The sequence below is a fragment of the Odocoileus virginianus genome, chromosome 29 (genome assembly GCF_023699985.2).
Source record: "Odocoileus virginianus isolate 20LAN1187 ecotype Illinois chromosome 29, Ovbor_1.2, whole genome shotgun sequence".
Classification (NCBI taxonomy): Eukaryota; Metazoa; Chordata; class Mammalia; order Artiodactyla; family Cervidae; genus Odocoileus; species Odocoileus virginianus.
The window spans coordinates 13517213-13532617 of record NC_069702.1 but is presented as its reverse complement, the minus strand read 5'-3'; the positions used below and the strand labels follow the sequence as shown (position 1 = coordinate 13532617).

Sequence of the window (15405 nt, the reverse complement as noted above, 5' to 3'; positions counted from 1 at the left end):
GCTCAGGAAGGTTAACTCATGTGCCTGAAGGCCCTACAGCTCCTAAGGAATCCTGCCAGTGAGGAAGGATAACCGGTGGGAGTCGATGGCACCGAAGGAGAGGGAGACAGAATTGGAGCAAGGAGCCGGTGGAGAAGTGCCTTCTGTCCGAGGCAGCAGAGGGCCCGGTTAGGACTAAGAAGCGAGGATTCCCATTGCGTGTGAAAAAGGGGCGCGGGGGCAGGGCAGGCACAGCTGACTGCATTTGGGTGAGGAGTGAAAGGGCTGTGACCAAGGGGAAAGGGTACCTGGAGGTATGAACGCGAGCTCTTCATTCCATTCTTGATTTGGGTGAAGGGACTCCAGGCAGCCCCTGCAGGAGCCCCTGGGCTCGTGTGCTGCCGTGATCTGCTCGCCAGCCGCTGAGCTAGCCGGCTCTGATGGGCGTGGCTCCTGAGCGACCCGCCTCTGATGGGCGTGGCCCCTGAGCGACCCGCCTCTGATGGGTGTGGCCCCTGAGCCGTCTGATGTCTGGCACGTGCTAGGTGTTGGCTGAGCACCTTGAGCTGCAGCACACACAACACATACAACACACCACTCTCAGAGCAGGACACAATATAGCACAGCACAGCACAGCACCGTCACGGGCTCCGGCAGCACTCGGCCGTGTCTGACCCAGCCTGGGGCACCGGATGCCTGATTTGACCAGAAGGACACATCCCAGGTTGCCGTGGGCTGCACCGGTCTGTCTTGCCTGCATCTAGCCCATGGGGTGCAGTGACGTCTCCAGTGTGACCCCTATGGACGTTTTATTCTGGACGTTTTATTTTTCAAGTGCTATTAACTGAGGGGAAAAGTGGATACAGAGGGCAAAAAAAATCAATCAGCACATGGCCCCTTTCTCAACAGACTCATTTGGCACATTTGAACCATGTTCTGCTGTAGTGAAGATTGGAGTTAATCCATTCATGTCAACTTGCTTTGTCCTATCCCTTCGAAACCCCACAACCCCTGTCCCTGCCAACCCATCCACTGCACCCTAGAAGCCTTCCTAACACAGTGCAGCACCACCCTTCCCCAAAGACCCATCCTAGCTCCCCACTGCCCAGAGGATGAAGTCTGGGTTGCTTAACCTGACATTCTGACACTCCTGGACCCTGTGCTCACCTCTACAAATGCATCAGCTGCCTCTCTCACCAGCTTTTCCTGCTCCATGTCACACTGTTTCCATTTGTAACTTTTCTAACATCTGCATACCAGGCACTGTTCTCTGGGTTGGAGACACAGCACTTGCCCCCTTGAGGCTTATATTCCAGTGCAGGGAAACAGACCAGGGCTGGCACTTAGAGGAGGCTCCATAAATGTTGCTTCATTGATGGTCACACCAGCCCTCTGAGTGGGGGCCATTGACACAGTTTCACAGGTGAAGTGAGTGAGGCTCAGAGAGGGTAAGCAACTTGCCAAAGTCACACAGCCAGGAAGTGGCAGAGCTGGGATGTAAATACATGTCCTTAGATGGCAAAACTCTTAAACACTGCCCCTTCCAGCCTCCCATAACCAGGTGAGAGGCCAACCCTGGTTGTTTTTTTCAAAAAGTCATGAAAGACTAGAATGAGAGTCAGCTTCTCAGGCTGATTTCTTTTTAGATAAAGATTTTTTTTTTTCACTTAATCTTTTTTTTTTTAATTTTTACTTTATATTGGGGGTATTCAGTTCGGTCGATCAGTTGTGTCTGACTCTTTGCAAACCCATGAACCACAGCACACCAGGCCTCCCTGTCCATCACCAACTCCCGGACTCCACCCAAACCCATGTCCATTGTGTTGGGGATGCCATCCAGCCATCTTATCATCTGTCGTCCCCTTCTCCTCCTGCCCGCAATTTTTCTCAGCATCAGGGTCTTTTCAAATGAGTCAGCTTTCCGCATCATGTGGCCAAAGTATTGGAGTTTCAGCTTCAACATCAGTCCCTCCAATGAACACTCAGGACTAATCTCCTTTAGGATGGACTGGTTGGATCTCCTTGCAGTCCAAGGGACTCTCAAGAGTCTTCTCCAACACCACAGTTCAAAAGTATCAATTCTTCTGCGTTCCGCTTTCCTTTTAGTCCAACTCTCACATCCATACGTGACTACTGGGGGTATAGTTGGTTTATATTGTTGTATTAGTTTCAGGAGTACAGCAAAGTGATTCAGTTTTATATATACATATATCCACTTTTTTCAGATTCTTTCCTTATATAAATTATTACATAATGTCAAGTAGAGTTCCCTGTGCTATACAGTAGGTCTTTGTTGATGATATATTTCATATGCATATGTTAATCTCGAACTCCTCATTTATCCCTCCCACCCCAACTTTTCCCTTTGGTAACCATAAGTTTGTTTTCAAAGTCTGTGATTCTGTCTCTGTTTTGTAAGTAAGTTAAAAAAAATGGACAGATGATCTAAATAGACATTTCTCCAAAGACATACAGATGGCCAAAGAGCACATGAAAAGATGCTCAACATCACTAATTATTAGAGAAATGCAAATGAGGTATCACCTCACACTTGTCAGAATGGCCATTGTCAAAAAATCTATATACAATAAATCTGGGGAGGAGATGGAGAAAAGGGAACCTTCCTATACTGTTAGTGGTAATGTAAATTGTACAGCCACTATGGACAACAGTAAGGAAGTTCCTTGAAAAACTATACATAGAATTACCATATGACCCAGCAATTCCGATTCTGGACATATATCCATAGAAAACCATACTTTGAAAGGATACATGCACCCCCTATGTTCGTAGCAGCACTGTTGACAATAGCCAGGACATGGGAGCAACCTAAGAGTCCATCAACAGAGGAACGGATGAAGAAGATGTGGTACATACATATAATGGAATATTACTCAGCCATAAAAAAGAATGAAATAATGTCATTTGCAGCAGTGTGGATGGACCTAGAGATTATCGTACAGAGTGAAATAACTCAGACAGAGAAAGACAAATACCACATGACATCACTTACATGTGGAATCTAAAAAAATGATACAAAGGAACTCAGACTGATTTTCAAAGCCCAGAAGTTGTTCCTGGGAGACTTTTGCAAATCCTTCGAAAACTGTAAGAGGTTGTCCCCCCCTCCATGTGGCATTGTGGTTTACAAGGCACTGTTCCCTGGGTGCCCATTTCACCCCCAGAGTCACAGGGTCACTGTTCAGTTATTACAGAAGAGGAATTCCACAGAGAGATTAATTGATTACATGACAACCGGAAGTCCACCAGTTGGTAAATTTGGGGCCCGGGATCCAAACCAGAGTCTAGCTGAGTTTGTGCTCATTCTTAGGTGATCCCCACCTTGCAAGGGAATCTCTGAGGATCTGTCACTGACTCCTTCAGGTGGAAGAGGATTAGAAACAAAATCGGTCTCCTTTATAGAGCACATACTCTGCCAACTTTACCTTAAGCACTTGGCAGATTCACTTTCTAAATCATCAGGTGTGGGCAACACTATGACTCCCAATTTACAGATAAGGAAACCAAGGCCAGAGAGGCTGAGTTATTTGCCCAAGGTCACATATCTAAGTGAAGGTTTTTGTCGTGTCTTTTCCTTATGAGTCAGGCCTCTCTCGTGGCTCAGCTGGTAGAGAATCCACCTGCAATGCGGGAGACCTGGGTTTGATCCCTGGGTTGGGAAGATCCCCTGGAGAAGGGAGAGTCTACCCACTCCACTATTCTGGCCTGGAGAATTTCATGGCCTATACAGTCAATGGGGTCGCAAAGAGTTGGACACAACTGTGCGTCTTTAACTTGCTTATCAATCCACTCTCTGTTTTGCTGCCAGTGTGATCTTTCCAAAATCAAAATCTCATTATTTACCTACTTAAAACCTTTCACAGACTCCCCATGACACCCCTAAATCTGCAAGCTCCTCACCAGGACATTACAGACCCTCTGCCCCCTGGCACCCTCAGCTCCCTGCACGTATACATCATTCCTTCTGCCTGGATATCCTTCCCCTTTCCTGCATCTGGAAAACCACCATCGGCTGGGTTCTGTGCCTCCTCCAGGCCCCCCAGCCCACACCTCAATTCCTTACCCCCCTCACCTCTCTGCTCAAACTTGACCTTCCCTGAGTCCCCATATAAAATAACACCCCTTCCCTTTCCCTACCCCACTTGATTTTCTCTGTGACGTCTGTATTTATCCAGGGCATCATCTATGTATTTGCATAATTCCATTGTCTGGACCTGATGGACCACAAACCCCTCGAGGCCCCAGGCCTCTATTGAGCCATACCTGCTGAGTGGGCACGGGGCCCATTGAATCATACCTGTTGAGTGGGCACATGTGCCCACAGTGGTGATTCTCAGAGTGGGGTCTCCAGACCAGCAGCATTCCTATCACCTGGGAATCTGTGGGGAACACAGCTTCTCAGGCCCCACCCTGGAACTGATGAGTCGACAACCCTGGGGCAGGGCCCCGGGGATCCACAGGGCCTCCAGGTGATGCTGATCTGAGTTTAGGAATCTGGGCAGAAGGTTTCTTCAGGCCTGAGGATGGGTCTACATGCTTAATTCGGGTTGATGTGAATCGCCTGGCCTTCAGTCCGACAGCCTTCTCCCAAGGAATGAGGTGTCCATTTGCATTCAGGACTGGCGATTCTAGCAGCTGTCTGGGCATATCAACCCTCTCGGGTGATGAAGCGCTATTGGACACATGACAAACTGGAAAAGGTCATACCTGCCAGGACTCCTGTGAGGTGCTGCCTGGAACTGGAAGGAACAGATTGATAAACCGCTGGGGTGGGTGTGCAGCCCAGGGAGCATTCAGCAGGTGCAGAGCCAGGCAGGTGGCCAGCTCGCCCTGTTGGCTCAGGACTGATGAATTTCTCAAGACTCTGGACTTTCATTGCTAAAACCAGGAATGTCCCAGGCTCACGGGGACAGTTTGTCATCCTTAAACCTTCTAAGAACCTGGGTGGATGCTCCAGCCATGCCCCCCATCAACACTCATCTCCTCTGCCCCAGCTCCCAGGCTCCAGCTAAATAAATCTTGGACATGTCATTTGGTGCTGCTTCAAATCCATGAGCTTTATTGACCTGTCCAAAAGACACCTCCGAGTCTTGGTCTCATCTTGATGTTTATGTTTTCTAAAGATCCTGCCTTAAGAGTGCAGTCTGTTTCCATGCATTTCAAGAACAGGCAAAAATCTACTTTTAGTGAGAGAGGTCAGAATAGAGTTGCATGCGGGCCTGAGGGAGCTTCCTGAGTGCTGAAGGGGCCCTTGGTCTTGATTTAGGGGGTGGAGAGACAAGCCTGTCCGTGTATAAGAGTTAGTCGAGTTACCCACTTAGTGTTTGTATGTTAAGCTGCTTACTGTTGTTGTTGTTCAGTTGCTAAGTTGTGTCTGACTCTTTGCGACCCCATGGACTGCAACATGCCCAGCTTCCCTGTCCTCCACTATCTCCCAGAGTTTGCTCAAACTCATGTCCATTGAGTCAGTTATGCTAGCTAACCATCTCATCCTCTGCTGCCCCCTTCTCCTTTTGCCGTCAATCATTCCTGGCATCAGGGTCTTTTCCAATGAGTCGCTGCTTCACGCTACACCAGATAAACGATAAAGAGTAAGATTTGAACCTGGAAAATTTACTTTTTCTGATACAGAACTTAATGTGTTGCAGAGAGTCCGAGAACTGGAGGATAAGCTGGAAATCCAGAAGCGACACCTGAAAGAACTGGAGGAAAAGGTAGGGGTGTGAGCTCGTACAAGCCCCTGGCTTCTTTCCATGAACTGCTCACATGGAATATTCTCTTCTGTCAGTTTCATGAAACCTAAATAACAGGCTCTGTCTTCAGCCGTCTCTTCTCTGCCCGTGTCCCCCATACTGGCAGTCCCAAGAAATAAGTGCTTTTCTAGGGAAGAAAGTCTGAACCCCTCTGACACTACCTCACTGGGAAGAGTGAGGTGACCTTCTTCATGAGCCATAAGACATTGGGTTCATTCCCCTTAAATGGCATTTATGCCGAGAACCAGTGAGTGTTCTTCCCTTCAGGGAAGTCTCTTCCTTCCAGCAGGAAGTGAGGCTGATGCCCAGTCTCACTGGCCCCTATGGTTGTCACCACTTTATGGGTGAGGACACTTGAGCCTGAGAAAGATTCAAACACTTGTCCACAATCCCACAGCTGGGGAGGGATAACCCGGATCTCCAGGGATTCCACAGTCACCCCACCAGTGCCCCCACCACACATTGCTGGTCCAGACAGATAAATGAGTCCATATACATGGCATCTTTGTCAGGGCACTCACCACTTCCTGTTCATCTGCCCAGTGACCAGGACTTCCTTGAGTTCAGGGACCAGCTTTTATTTATCTCTTTATCCAAGACAGTTCTAGGCATGAAATAGGGCATCAGCAAATGTTTGCAGGATGAGGAATAGATGAGTAGAAAACCCAGGCTTCCTTGGTGGCTCAGGCAGTAAAGAATCTGCCTGCAATATGGGAGACCTGGGTTTGATCCCTGGGTTGTCAGGAAGATCCCCTGGAGAAAGGAATGGCTACCCACTCCAGTATTCTTGCCTGGGAAATTCCATGGACAGAGAGCCTGTACAGCCCGTGGGGTCACAAAGAGGCGGATATGACTGAGCGACTAATATACACACACAAACACACTTACACAGAAAATCCACAATTGCATATTTTATGTTGTAGAGCTAACTCGTGTTTGGGAATAGGTGATGGACTCTGACACCAACTTGGGGTGGGGGGTGTCTACTGGGGACAGCGTGCCACAGAAAAGCTTGAGGGGTGATGTGCTGCCACCCTGGAAAACAAGATGGGGAAAGGATATTTCTGGGCTTCAGGTTTCTGAGGCTGATCTTTGGAGAGAGGAAGCTGACTCATTCCATGGACGGAGTAGGGCCAGTCACGAAAGCCGCCGGAGGGCAGACTCAGGGCTGTCTGCAAACGGGCTGACAGCTCACCCTTTCTAGAGGGAGTCAACACAATGACCCAAAGAGATGGAGCAGCTCTTCAGATGCTGCACCAGCTTTCCCTCCTAAAAGTCAGCTTTTACACAGATTAACTCAGCCTCCTAGTGTCTTCCCTCCCACACCTGGAGCCCCAGAGCCTCCCAGCCTGCACAACCGACCGTGTCCTCACGGGGGCAGCAGAGGGTAACGGCTGGAGGATCTGGGCCCGTTCTGCCAGTGCCCTGGAAACCCGCTAGGAATTTGGTTTAAGCAGACCTCTAGAGTCCCCGGGTTTCCCTTGTGGCTCAGCTGGTAAAGAATCCATCTGCAATATGGGAGACCTGAGTTCGATCCCTGGGTTGGGAAGACTCCCTGGAGAGGGGAAAGGCTACCCACTCCAGTATTCTGGCCTGGAGAATTTCATGGACTGTAGTCCATGGGGTCTCAAAGAGTCAGACACAACTGAGAGACTTTCACCTTTACTAGAGTCCCCATAGGGCTTCCCTGGCGGCTCAGCTGTAAAGAATCTGCCTGCAATGCAGGACACTCAAGTTTGATCCCTGGGTCAGGAAGATTCCCTGGAGGAGGGCATGGCCACCCACTCTGGTATTCTTACCAGGAGAATCCCCATGGACAGAGGAGTCTGGCGGCTATGGTCCACAGGGTCGCACAGAATCGGACACGACTGAAACAACTAAGCCGCAGCAGAGTCCCCATCAGACAGCTGCTCATCACTCCCCCCACCCACCCACACAACCTCTGAGGTTATTTGAGCAGCCAGTGAAAGCAAAAGTGTTAGTCACTCAGTCGTGTCCAATGTACTCTAGCCCACCAGGCTCCTTTGTCCATGGGGATTCTCCTGGTAAGAATACCAGAGTGGGTTGCCACGCCCTCCTCCAGGGAATCTCCCTGACCCAGGGATCGAACCAGAATCTGCATACATTGCAGGCAGATTCTTTTCCACTAGTGCCACCTGGGAAGCCCTAATGATAAGTTGAAGTGAAAATATTAGCTACTCAGTCTGTCGGACTCTTTGTGACCCCATGGACTGGAGCAGCCCCGGGGGTCTCAAGGATACTTCAAGGATTTCCCCATGGACACTATTGGCCTGAGCTGGTGAAAAATAACTCCAACCACCATGGTCAGCGGTCAGGAACTCTTTCCCGGCCACATGCCACAGGGTGGTCTTGGTAAGGACCTTGCCATCCTCAGATCTCAGTTTCCCCCTGTAGATGATACTAAATGTCCCTTCTAGCTTTAACTTTTAGCTTTAACTTCAGTGATTCTAAAATATGTTTAAAACTTGTTGGCTGTCTGGATGTTCATTTTTTCAGTAACAATTTAGGAGAGCTATTACCTTGAGATTTTAGGAAAAAACAATGAATTATTTTCAAACACCTCAGATAATATTCAGGCATGTTTCTCTTAACCTAATCTCCAAAAAGAATCACCAGCCATTCTTTTTGAATAAATCAAGTCGTAAATAAGCTAAGGAAGATCTCTACTTTCAAACTGACCTGTACAATTTTTCACTCCTTTAGGGCCACTTTTTTTCCTGATATTTTTTTTTTCTTTTTAAAGCAGAAAAGCCAATGGCATAAAAGATTTTAAACAATGAATCTCTTGGAAGAGTGGGCCCTGGCAGGGATGGGGGAGTGGGGGAGGGTTCTGTTTGTCTTCTGATGGGACTGGGTGACCTGGGACCTGGGTGGAATCTTCCTTGATCTTTGTATGCATGTCATGCCCAGCCTTTGATGGGACCATCAACCATGACCATTAGAAGGTTCTTCCTGGATATATACTATCCTGCTATATTCTTTAAGAAAGCCACACCCCAGCACCAAAAATTCCTGGTCCAGGAATGTCAGTCCACTCCCTTATTCTTGCCTGGAAAATCCCATAGACAGAGGAGCCTGGCAAGCTGCACAGTCCATGGGGTCACAAACAGTCAGCCATGACTGAGCGACTAACACTTTCACTACGGTGTACATCTCCCCAATCTGTGTTAGCCAGATGTTTGCGGACCGTGTGGGGAAACCCACAGAACGGGTTTCTCAGGTGGAAGCAGCTTCTAAAGCCCACTGACTTCCTGTGTCTCTTTCCAAACCCAACCCAAGTGCCCTAATTCTTGTGAAATGCTGTCATTGAGTTCCATACTACATATCTTACATCTTTCTTTCTTTTCTTCCCCCCCTCCTCATTTTCTTTTGGTCTTATTTTATAGTTTTTGTTCCTTTTTTTGTTTTTCTCACTAGCATTCATTCTGTGGCCTTGATGACTTCAGTGAGCCAAGAACTCGGGTTGGTATCCTTTCATTTTCACTCATATTTTCTAAAACGGAGATTTCCTCCCAGCTCTGACTGTGACATTCCTTTAGGCAACATGGAAGGTGGCCTTGTGATAGATTGCTCAATGTCAGGCCCACTGGGCTAGAGGCATCCGGGGGCCGCTGGCACATTCCACCCCTGGGAGGGAGATTGGGGAGTTCTCAGTGAATAAGGTTGGACAGTGGAGACCTGGTTGTCACCCTATTGTTAGTTCATCTTGAAAAGGTGGTTATGGTTTTAGCCAAAGGTCCTCTCTGTTTGGCTTTGGTTTTTGGTTCTCTCTATCGCCTGTGAACCAGTTAATTCACCATACGGTCCACTATAGGCTCGCTATTTCCTGTGGGCCAGTAAATTCACCAAAGAGTTGGCTTCTGAGGTCAGGGGTCCTCAGGAGTCTATGACTTGCATACAAAATGCCCAGGAAGACTGTGTAAAGATCCCAAGCCCCTTACCTCTCCCCCTGCCCTGACCCTTGACCCCAGATCTGGTTTTGATGCCATCCCAGCAGCTGGTCCTTCTCTAATCATTGGACCCTGCCTGTCCCACAATGAGTTCCTGCTTTGACACCCAGGCCTACCCCCTTTCTCCCTGTTCTGAGTGCCCACCACGAACTGGGGACTGCCAAGGCCCCTGGAATCTAGAGTTCTGCCCCCCGAGTCCAGCCAAGGTGAGGGCCCTTTGAGCTCCGGGGATTCCCACAGCCCACCAGCTGCCTGGACCCACAGACTGAGCTCAGACACTGTGTCCCTGCCCGATGCCCAACCCTTGCACCCAAGGACTTTTCCTCGGGTCCTCTGTGCCCCGGCCCTAGGACAGCATTTGGCACGTGACTGATGTTCATTCAGTGCTTGTGTGGCAAGCAAAGGAAAGACCCCGGGTCTCATCAGATCAGAGTGAGGGTCACTATAGCAGGTTGGGGTGGGTGCAGGAGGACAGGCCATCTGAACCCCGTTTCCTCTTTTCCTGGATTGTCGGGGAAAGTCCGTCAGTGGGCTCAGCTGGAAGGTTCGGGACAATAGTGGGGACAGGCGAGGGCAGATAAGCAGGGACTTCTCTAGCCATCCTAACCCTGGATTCTTTTGTCATTTCCAATTGTTTTTTAATTTTCCAGGATATAAAAAAAGCTTATGGAATAAACTGAGTCCTATGGCAACCCCGACCCCACTCAAACCAAAATTCAACAGCAAAACAAGCTATTCCAAGCCCAGAGACTGAAACCAGAATTTGTGGATACTTGATGACAGTCCAAAGGGGAGGCATTTAGGATCTACGGCTGGGTCCTGGCTGGGTTGGGCTTAGGAGCTCTGCAGGGACCAAGGGGAATTTGTCAAGCTCAGGGCCACATCTGAGTCCCCGCTGTGGCACCTTCAAGAGCCCGAGGGGCAGAGACCCAAATACCAGGAAACTAAGTGCAATTACTAGAAACTGGTTGATTGGAGAGCCGCTGCAGTGTCTGGGGACAGACCCGCTTCCTTGTCCCCACACGGCATGCCTCCCCAGCCGTGGTGTGTGTGCCCGGCTAGACACTGACTGTATACATAGTCTCCATGAACTGTGCCCTGTGAATCCCAGAGTCTGTCAGCCAGAGTGACTCGAAAATGTCCCTGTGATCTGAACGCAAAGTCAAGACCCGGTCACCAAAGCCCTCCAGGTCCATGTGCAGCTGGATTCAGCAGCTGGAGGCCAGAGAGAGAGCCTCACCCACTGTGGACAGTGGATGCCAGGACCTCACATTTACAAGGGGGAAGCCACAGGCTCCATCACTCTTGTGGGTATAACACAGTGAAAGTCCCAGAGCCTGACTGTACCTTGGGCCATGGTGGAACAAGGACTGAGAGGTGGATAGAGCCCCCACCCAGACCACCCTTGGGCTGTCTTGCATCTGGGTTGTAATTTGCAAGGGGTTGGCAAGGAAGAAATGCTGTGTTGTGAAGTGATTCCCTGGAGTGCCTGTGAGGACCGAGGCTCGTTCTGCTGTGGTCTGAGACAAAGTCCATTCTCTTACAACTGGAGAGAAGGAGGCAGCCCTTCCTGACCTCAGGAGACCCACCTCTGCATCAAGCCTCTCAGGAGAACGGATGGAGTGGGGCAGCTCAGGAGGACAGGACACCAGCTGGTGGGAGTCAAGTCTCGGAGGGAATCCTGGAAAAGAAAAGTCCCTTTTGGTTGCTGTTGCAGTGAGTGGGTGGGTGGGGGAGCACCTCCAGGAGAAGACACCTGCTCATATGACTGCCCCCTCACAAACTTTTGGAAGGAATACTTTTGGAATCAAAATAGATCAAGTGAAATAGAAGGTAATGGCTGTTAAGGAGAGGATAGCCGCATCTTATTGGGAGAAGCACCTGAAGGCAAGGATGGTTTGATCCCAAGGATGGAAAGATTCACTGCTCTGTGTTTGTTGGACTGCAAGAGCAATCCTGTAATTTCCAGTGAGAATAACCTTTGGAGAAAACCTAAATGACTGAAATTCAGGCCACCGGAGGAATCGAGGAGGGAGGAGAATCCAAGAAAAGAGCTGAAAGTTCTCAGAAGGACAGACTCAAGGATGGAGAAGAACATGGATCTCAGCACAGAAGGGGCATCCAGCCAGACAGAGAGGGATGTTCAAACAAAACCAAAGGACTGGGGGCTCTAAGCAAACAGACACCCAAGACAGTTGAGAAGCGACCATTCCTCTTTTGAAATTTAAACCCAAAGCACCACCACACCAGCCCCATGACTTTCCAGCATCTGACGACCAAAAGCAAATGAACTGATGTCTCTGCTTGGAAAAAGCAGACATCTGAGCACTCCAGGTAGCAATGGGAATGTAGACCACACAACGAACAAAAATGAAAAAGCACACCTACTTTCTCTGGAGCCAGAGAAGCACAGAGAAGCCTTGCTTTGCTCACTTAGCAGCTCAAGTCCAGGAGGCATGCAGGGTCCCTGGGAAGCTGGACCTACAGCACAGAGCACCCACCCATTGCCTCCCCACTGCAGGAGCGTGGGGTCTCCTGCCCTCCTGCCCCACACTTCTGTCTACTCAGCTCTCCCACTCAGACAGGAGGATGCAAACGATGGTGGCTTTGATGTCAGACCCATCCGGGTCCACTCCCAGACCTGCCACTCCCCTGCAGTGGACACTTGGCAAAATACTTGCCCTTCAGTCTTAATTTTGTCTATCTGTGGAATGGGGGTGATATTCTCACACAGCACCTCACAAAAGGTTTTCTATGGGTACAACTAGACAGTTAGACCCAAAGACTCTTAGACACTGTCAGGAGCTGTAGCAGACAGCATTGACCACACCTTTGTGGGAGTTGTCCTCAAAGGAGACCTTATGGCCCAAAGGGGACCAGGGGCCATTCTCTTTGGCCCCCAGGAGAAAGTTCAGGTGCAAGGGACTGAGACTTACACAGGCAGGTGTGGGAGCTGCCCTGGCTTAGGAGCCCAAAGTCCTCAACAAGAGCCAGCATTTCTTGTGACAGTCCTAGGCATCGCCTCCAAGGTTCCTGCCAGGGACAGGCCCAGTCACAAGAGCCACTGTACTCAGCAGGCCTCAGAGCTCTGGCGGTGCACCAGGTGCATACTCATGTTCTCGGAGGTCATCCACAGCTCTCCGCGAGCCCAGGTGAGGCACAGGGCTCAGGGCTACTGGTGTGGTTGTTGCTTAGTAAGGCAGCTGATCTTCTGCGCGGGCGTGGTTTCCAGGGCAGAGGAGCTACAGAACCCAAGTCAGTCTTTCACTCAGAAAGGAGCAGGCTTGGGTCCACCTTTACCACCTGCCTTCTAACAGATCTACTTGGGGTGAAGAGAGAGCCCAGGTCAAGTTCCTGATACAGGAATGTCACGCTATGCCATGGTGATTAAGTGCCCAGCATCCCACTCCTCATCCTCACCCCTCTCCTCGTACCTCATCCCTCCCCTTACACCTCACCCCTCCCCTCACACCTCACCCTCCCTCTCACACCTCACTCCTACTCTTACACCTTTACACCTCACCCCTTCTCTCACACCTGACTCCTACTCTTACACCCTCAGATCTCACCCCTCCCCTCACACCCTTACACTCACCCCTATCCTCACACCTCACCCCATCTCTTAGACCTTTACACCTCACCCCTCATTTCACACCTCACCCCTCCCCTTACACCCTTACACCTCACCCTCCCCTCACGCCTCACCCGTTCTCTCACACCTGACTCCTACTCTTACACCCTCAGATCTCACCCCTCCCCTCACACCCTTACACTCACCCCTATCCTCACACCTCACCCCATCTCTTAGACCTTTACACCTCACCCCTCATTTCACACCTCACCCCTCCCCTTACACCCTTACACCTCACCCTCCCCTCACGCCTCACCCGTTCTCTCACACCTGACTCCTACTCTTATACTCTCATACCTCACCCCTCCCACATTACACCTCACCCCTCCTCTTACACCCTTACACCTCACCCCCTCCTCACATCTCACCCCTCCTTTTACACCTCACTCCTACTCTTACACCCTCACACCTCACCCCTCCCCTTACACCCTTACACCTCACCCTCCCCTCACACCTCACCCTCCCTCTCACACCTCACTCCTACTCTTACACCCTCACACCTCACCCCTCCCCTCATACCCTTACACCTCACCCCTCTCCTCACATCTCACCCCTCCTTTTACACCTTTACACCTCACCCCTCCTTTCACACTCACCCCTCCCCTTACACCTCACTCCTCCTCTTACACATCACCTCTCCCCTTACACCTTTACACCTCACCCCTCCCCTTACACCTCACCCTTCCCCTCACACCTCACCCTTCCTCTCACACCTCACTCCTACTCTTACACCCTTACACCTCACCCCTTCTCTCACACCTGACTCCTACTCATACACCCTCACGCCTCACCCCTCCTCTTACACCCTTACACCTCACCCCTCGCCTCACAACTCACACTTCACTCCTCCTCTTCCCCCTCTCCTTTTCCTCCTGCCCCTCCTCTCCCCTCCGTTCTCGGCGGTGGAAGCCTGTGAGGGGCAGAGCAGAGAAGTTTAGATGGCAGAATGTGCCCTGCCACCACCTTCTGGCTGCCATGTGGGCCCAGGGACCAGCCCTGCGGTTGACCAGCCGTTGGGGGTACCCAGGTCAGGACTTGCAGTTCTAAAATAGCAAAGTCCTGGGCACACTGGGCTGTTCTCCCTCTACTGCATGTTCTGAGTTGCACTGACTGAGTCCTCTATCCCAGATGCACTGACTCGGTGCCCACGGCCCTGCGGGCTGGGAGGTAGGCTGGGGGAGGTGCCGCTGCAGGTGGCTAGCACTGGAGGCGCTCTGTGCATGCGCGGGCCCTGCCGCGGGGCCATAGTCACCCCGGGAGCTGGACTCCGTAATTTAGCGTTCACTCGGTGCCTTCCTGGCGATTGCGTTCTCTCTCCTCCTATCAGCCGCCTCCCTCTTTCTTGATCCTTGAGGTACACAGTTGAACCTCAGGATCTGGGAGATCTGCTCTCCCCTCGCCTTCCAGGTTCAGTGTGTGATGAGTGGAAATCCCGCCTGACGTTTCCAGTACAAAAATGCATGTTTGTTTCTCTTTTTTTCCATTTAACCAGACCCTGCTAGATGCCTGCCAGACTGGGCATCCCAGCCAGCCAGTTTTGGGTGCTTCTCCCCTGAAGCTGTCTAAGAACCCTTGGGGACTCCTACAGACCCCACACTGTGCCCCCAGTTCCAACTCCAGGGGCAGAGCTGTGGCTTTCCAGACCCCTAGCCTCCTCTCACCTCTTCTCAGCCCTCCCCCCACCGCCCAGCCTCTCTGGGGCTGCCGTCTGGCCTGAAGGGGAGCCCCTGTGCCCTGCGCTAGGCCAAGCTGTGTGTCCTTCCCGTGACCACCCTCAGCCGCGGGGAGCCTCACCCAGCTGCTGAGGAGGCAGGACCCTGTCCTCAGAGCTGTGCCGTGGCCAGCAGTCCCCTCCCCCCAGGGCTCCAGCTCTGAGAAGCCCACAGAGGTGGTAATCCACCTTCCTGCCCTTCTCCCTCAGACACAGAGGGTTCATTCCACATGGACCCCACAGTCAGTTTCTTATCCAGAGAGTCTGAAGACACATTCTTAAGCAGAGGTTTGGGGCTCAAACGCCCTTTACCTGTCCTGGAGGGAGGAGACAAGATGC

The 15405-nt window shown here is 50.9% G+C and overlaps 1 protein-coding gene across 11 annotated transcripts in view; it reads left to right on the top strand.

The window, feature by feature from the left end:
- C29H4orf50 (chromosome 29 C4orf50 homolog) overlaps positions 1-15405 on the top strand; it is a 293220-nt gene that overhangs the window by 143562 nt on the left and 134253 nt on the right. For 6 of the 11 annotated variants that reach the window (XM_070458138.1, XM_070458137.1, XM_070458134.1 and 3 more), the window contains exon 1: positions 10401-12876. Coding sequence is in view for 5 of the 11 variants with exons in the window: in XM_070458139.1 (XP_070314240.1) it covers positions 5649-5714; positions 9192-9236; positions 10375-10404 (141 nt within the window). In the remaining 6 variants the exon portion in view is untranslated. Of the gene's footprint in view, positions 1-5648; positions 5715-9160; positions 9237-10374; positions 12877-15405 lie in introns of those variants that run through there. The other 5 variants (XM_070458139.1, XM_070458140.1, XM_070458141.1 and 2 more) reach the window with 2 other exon arrangements.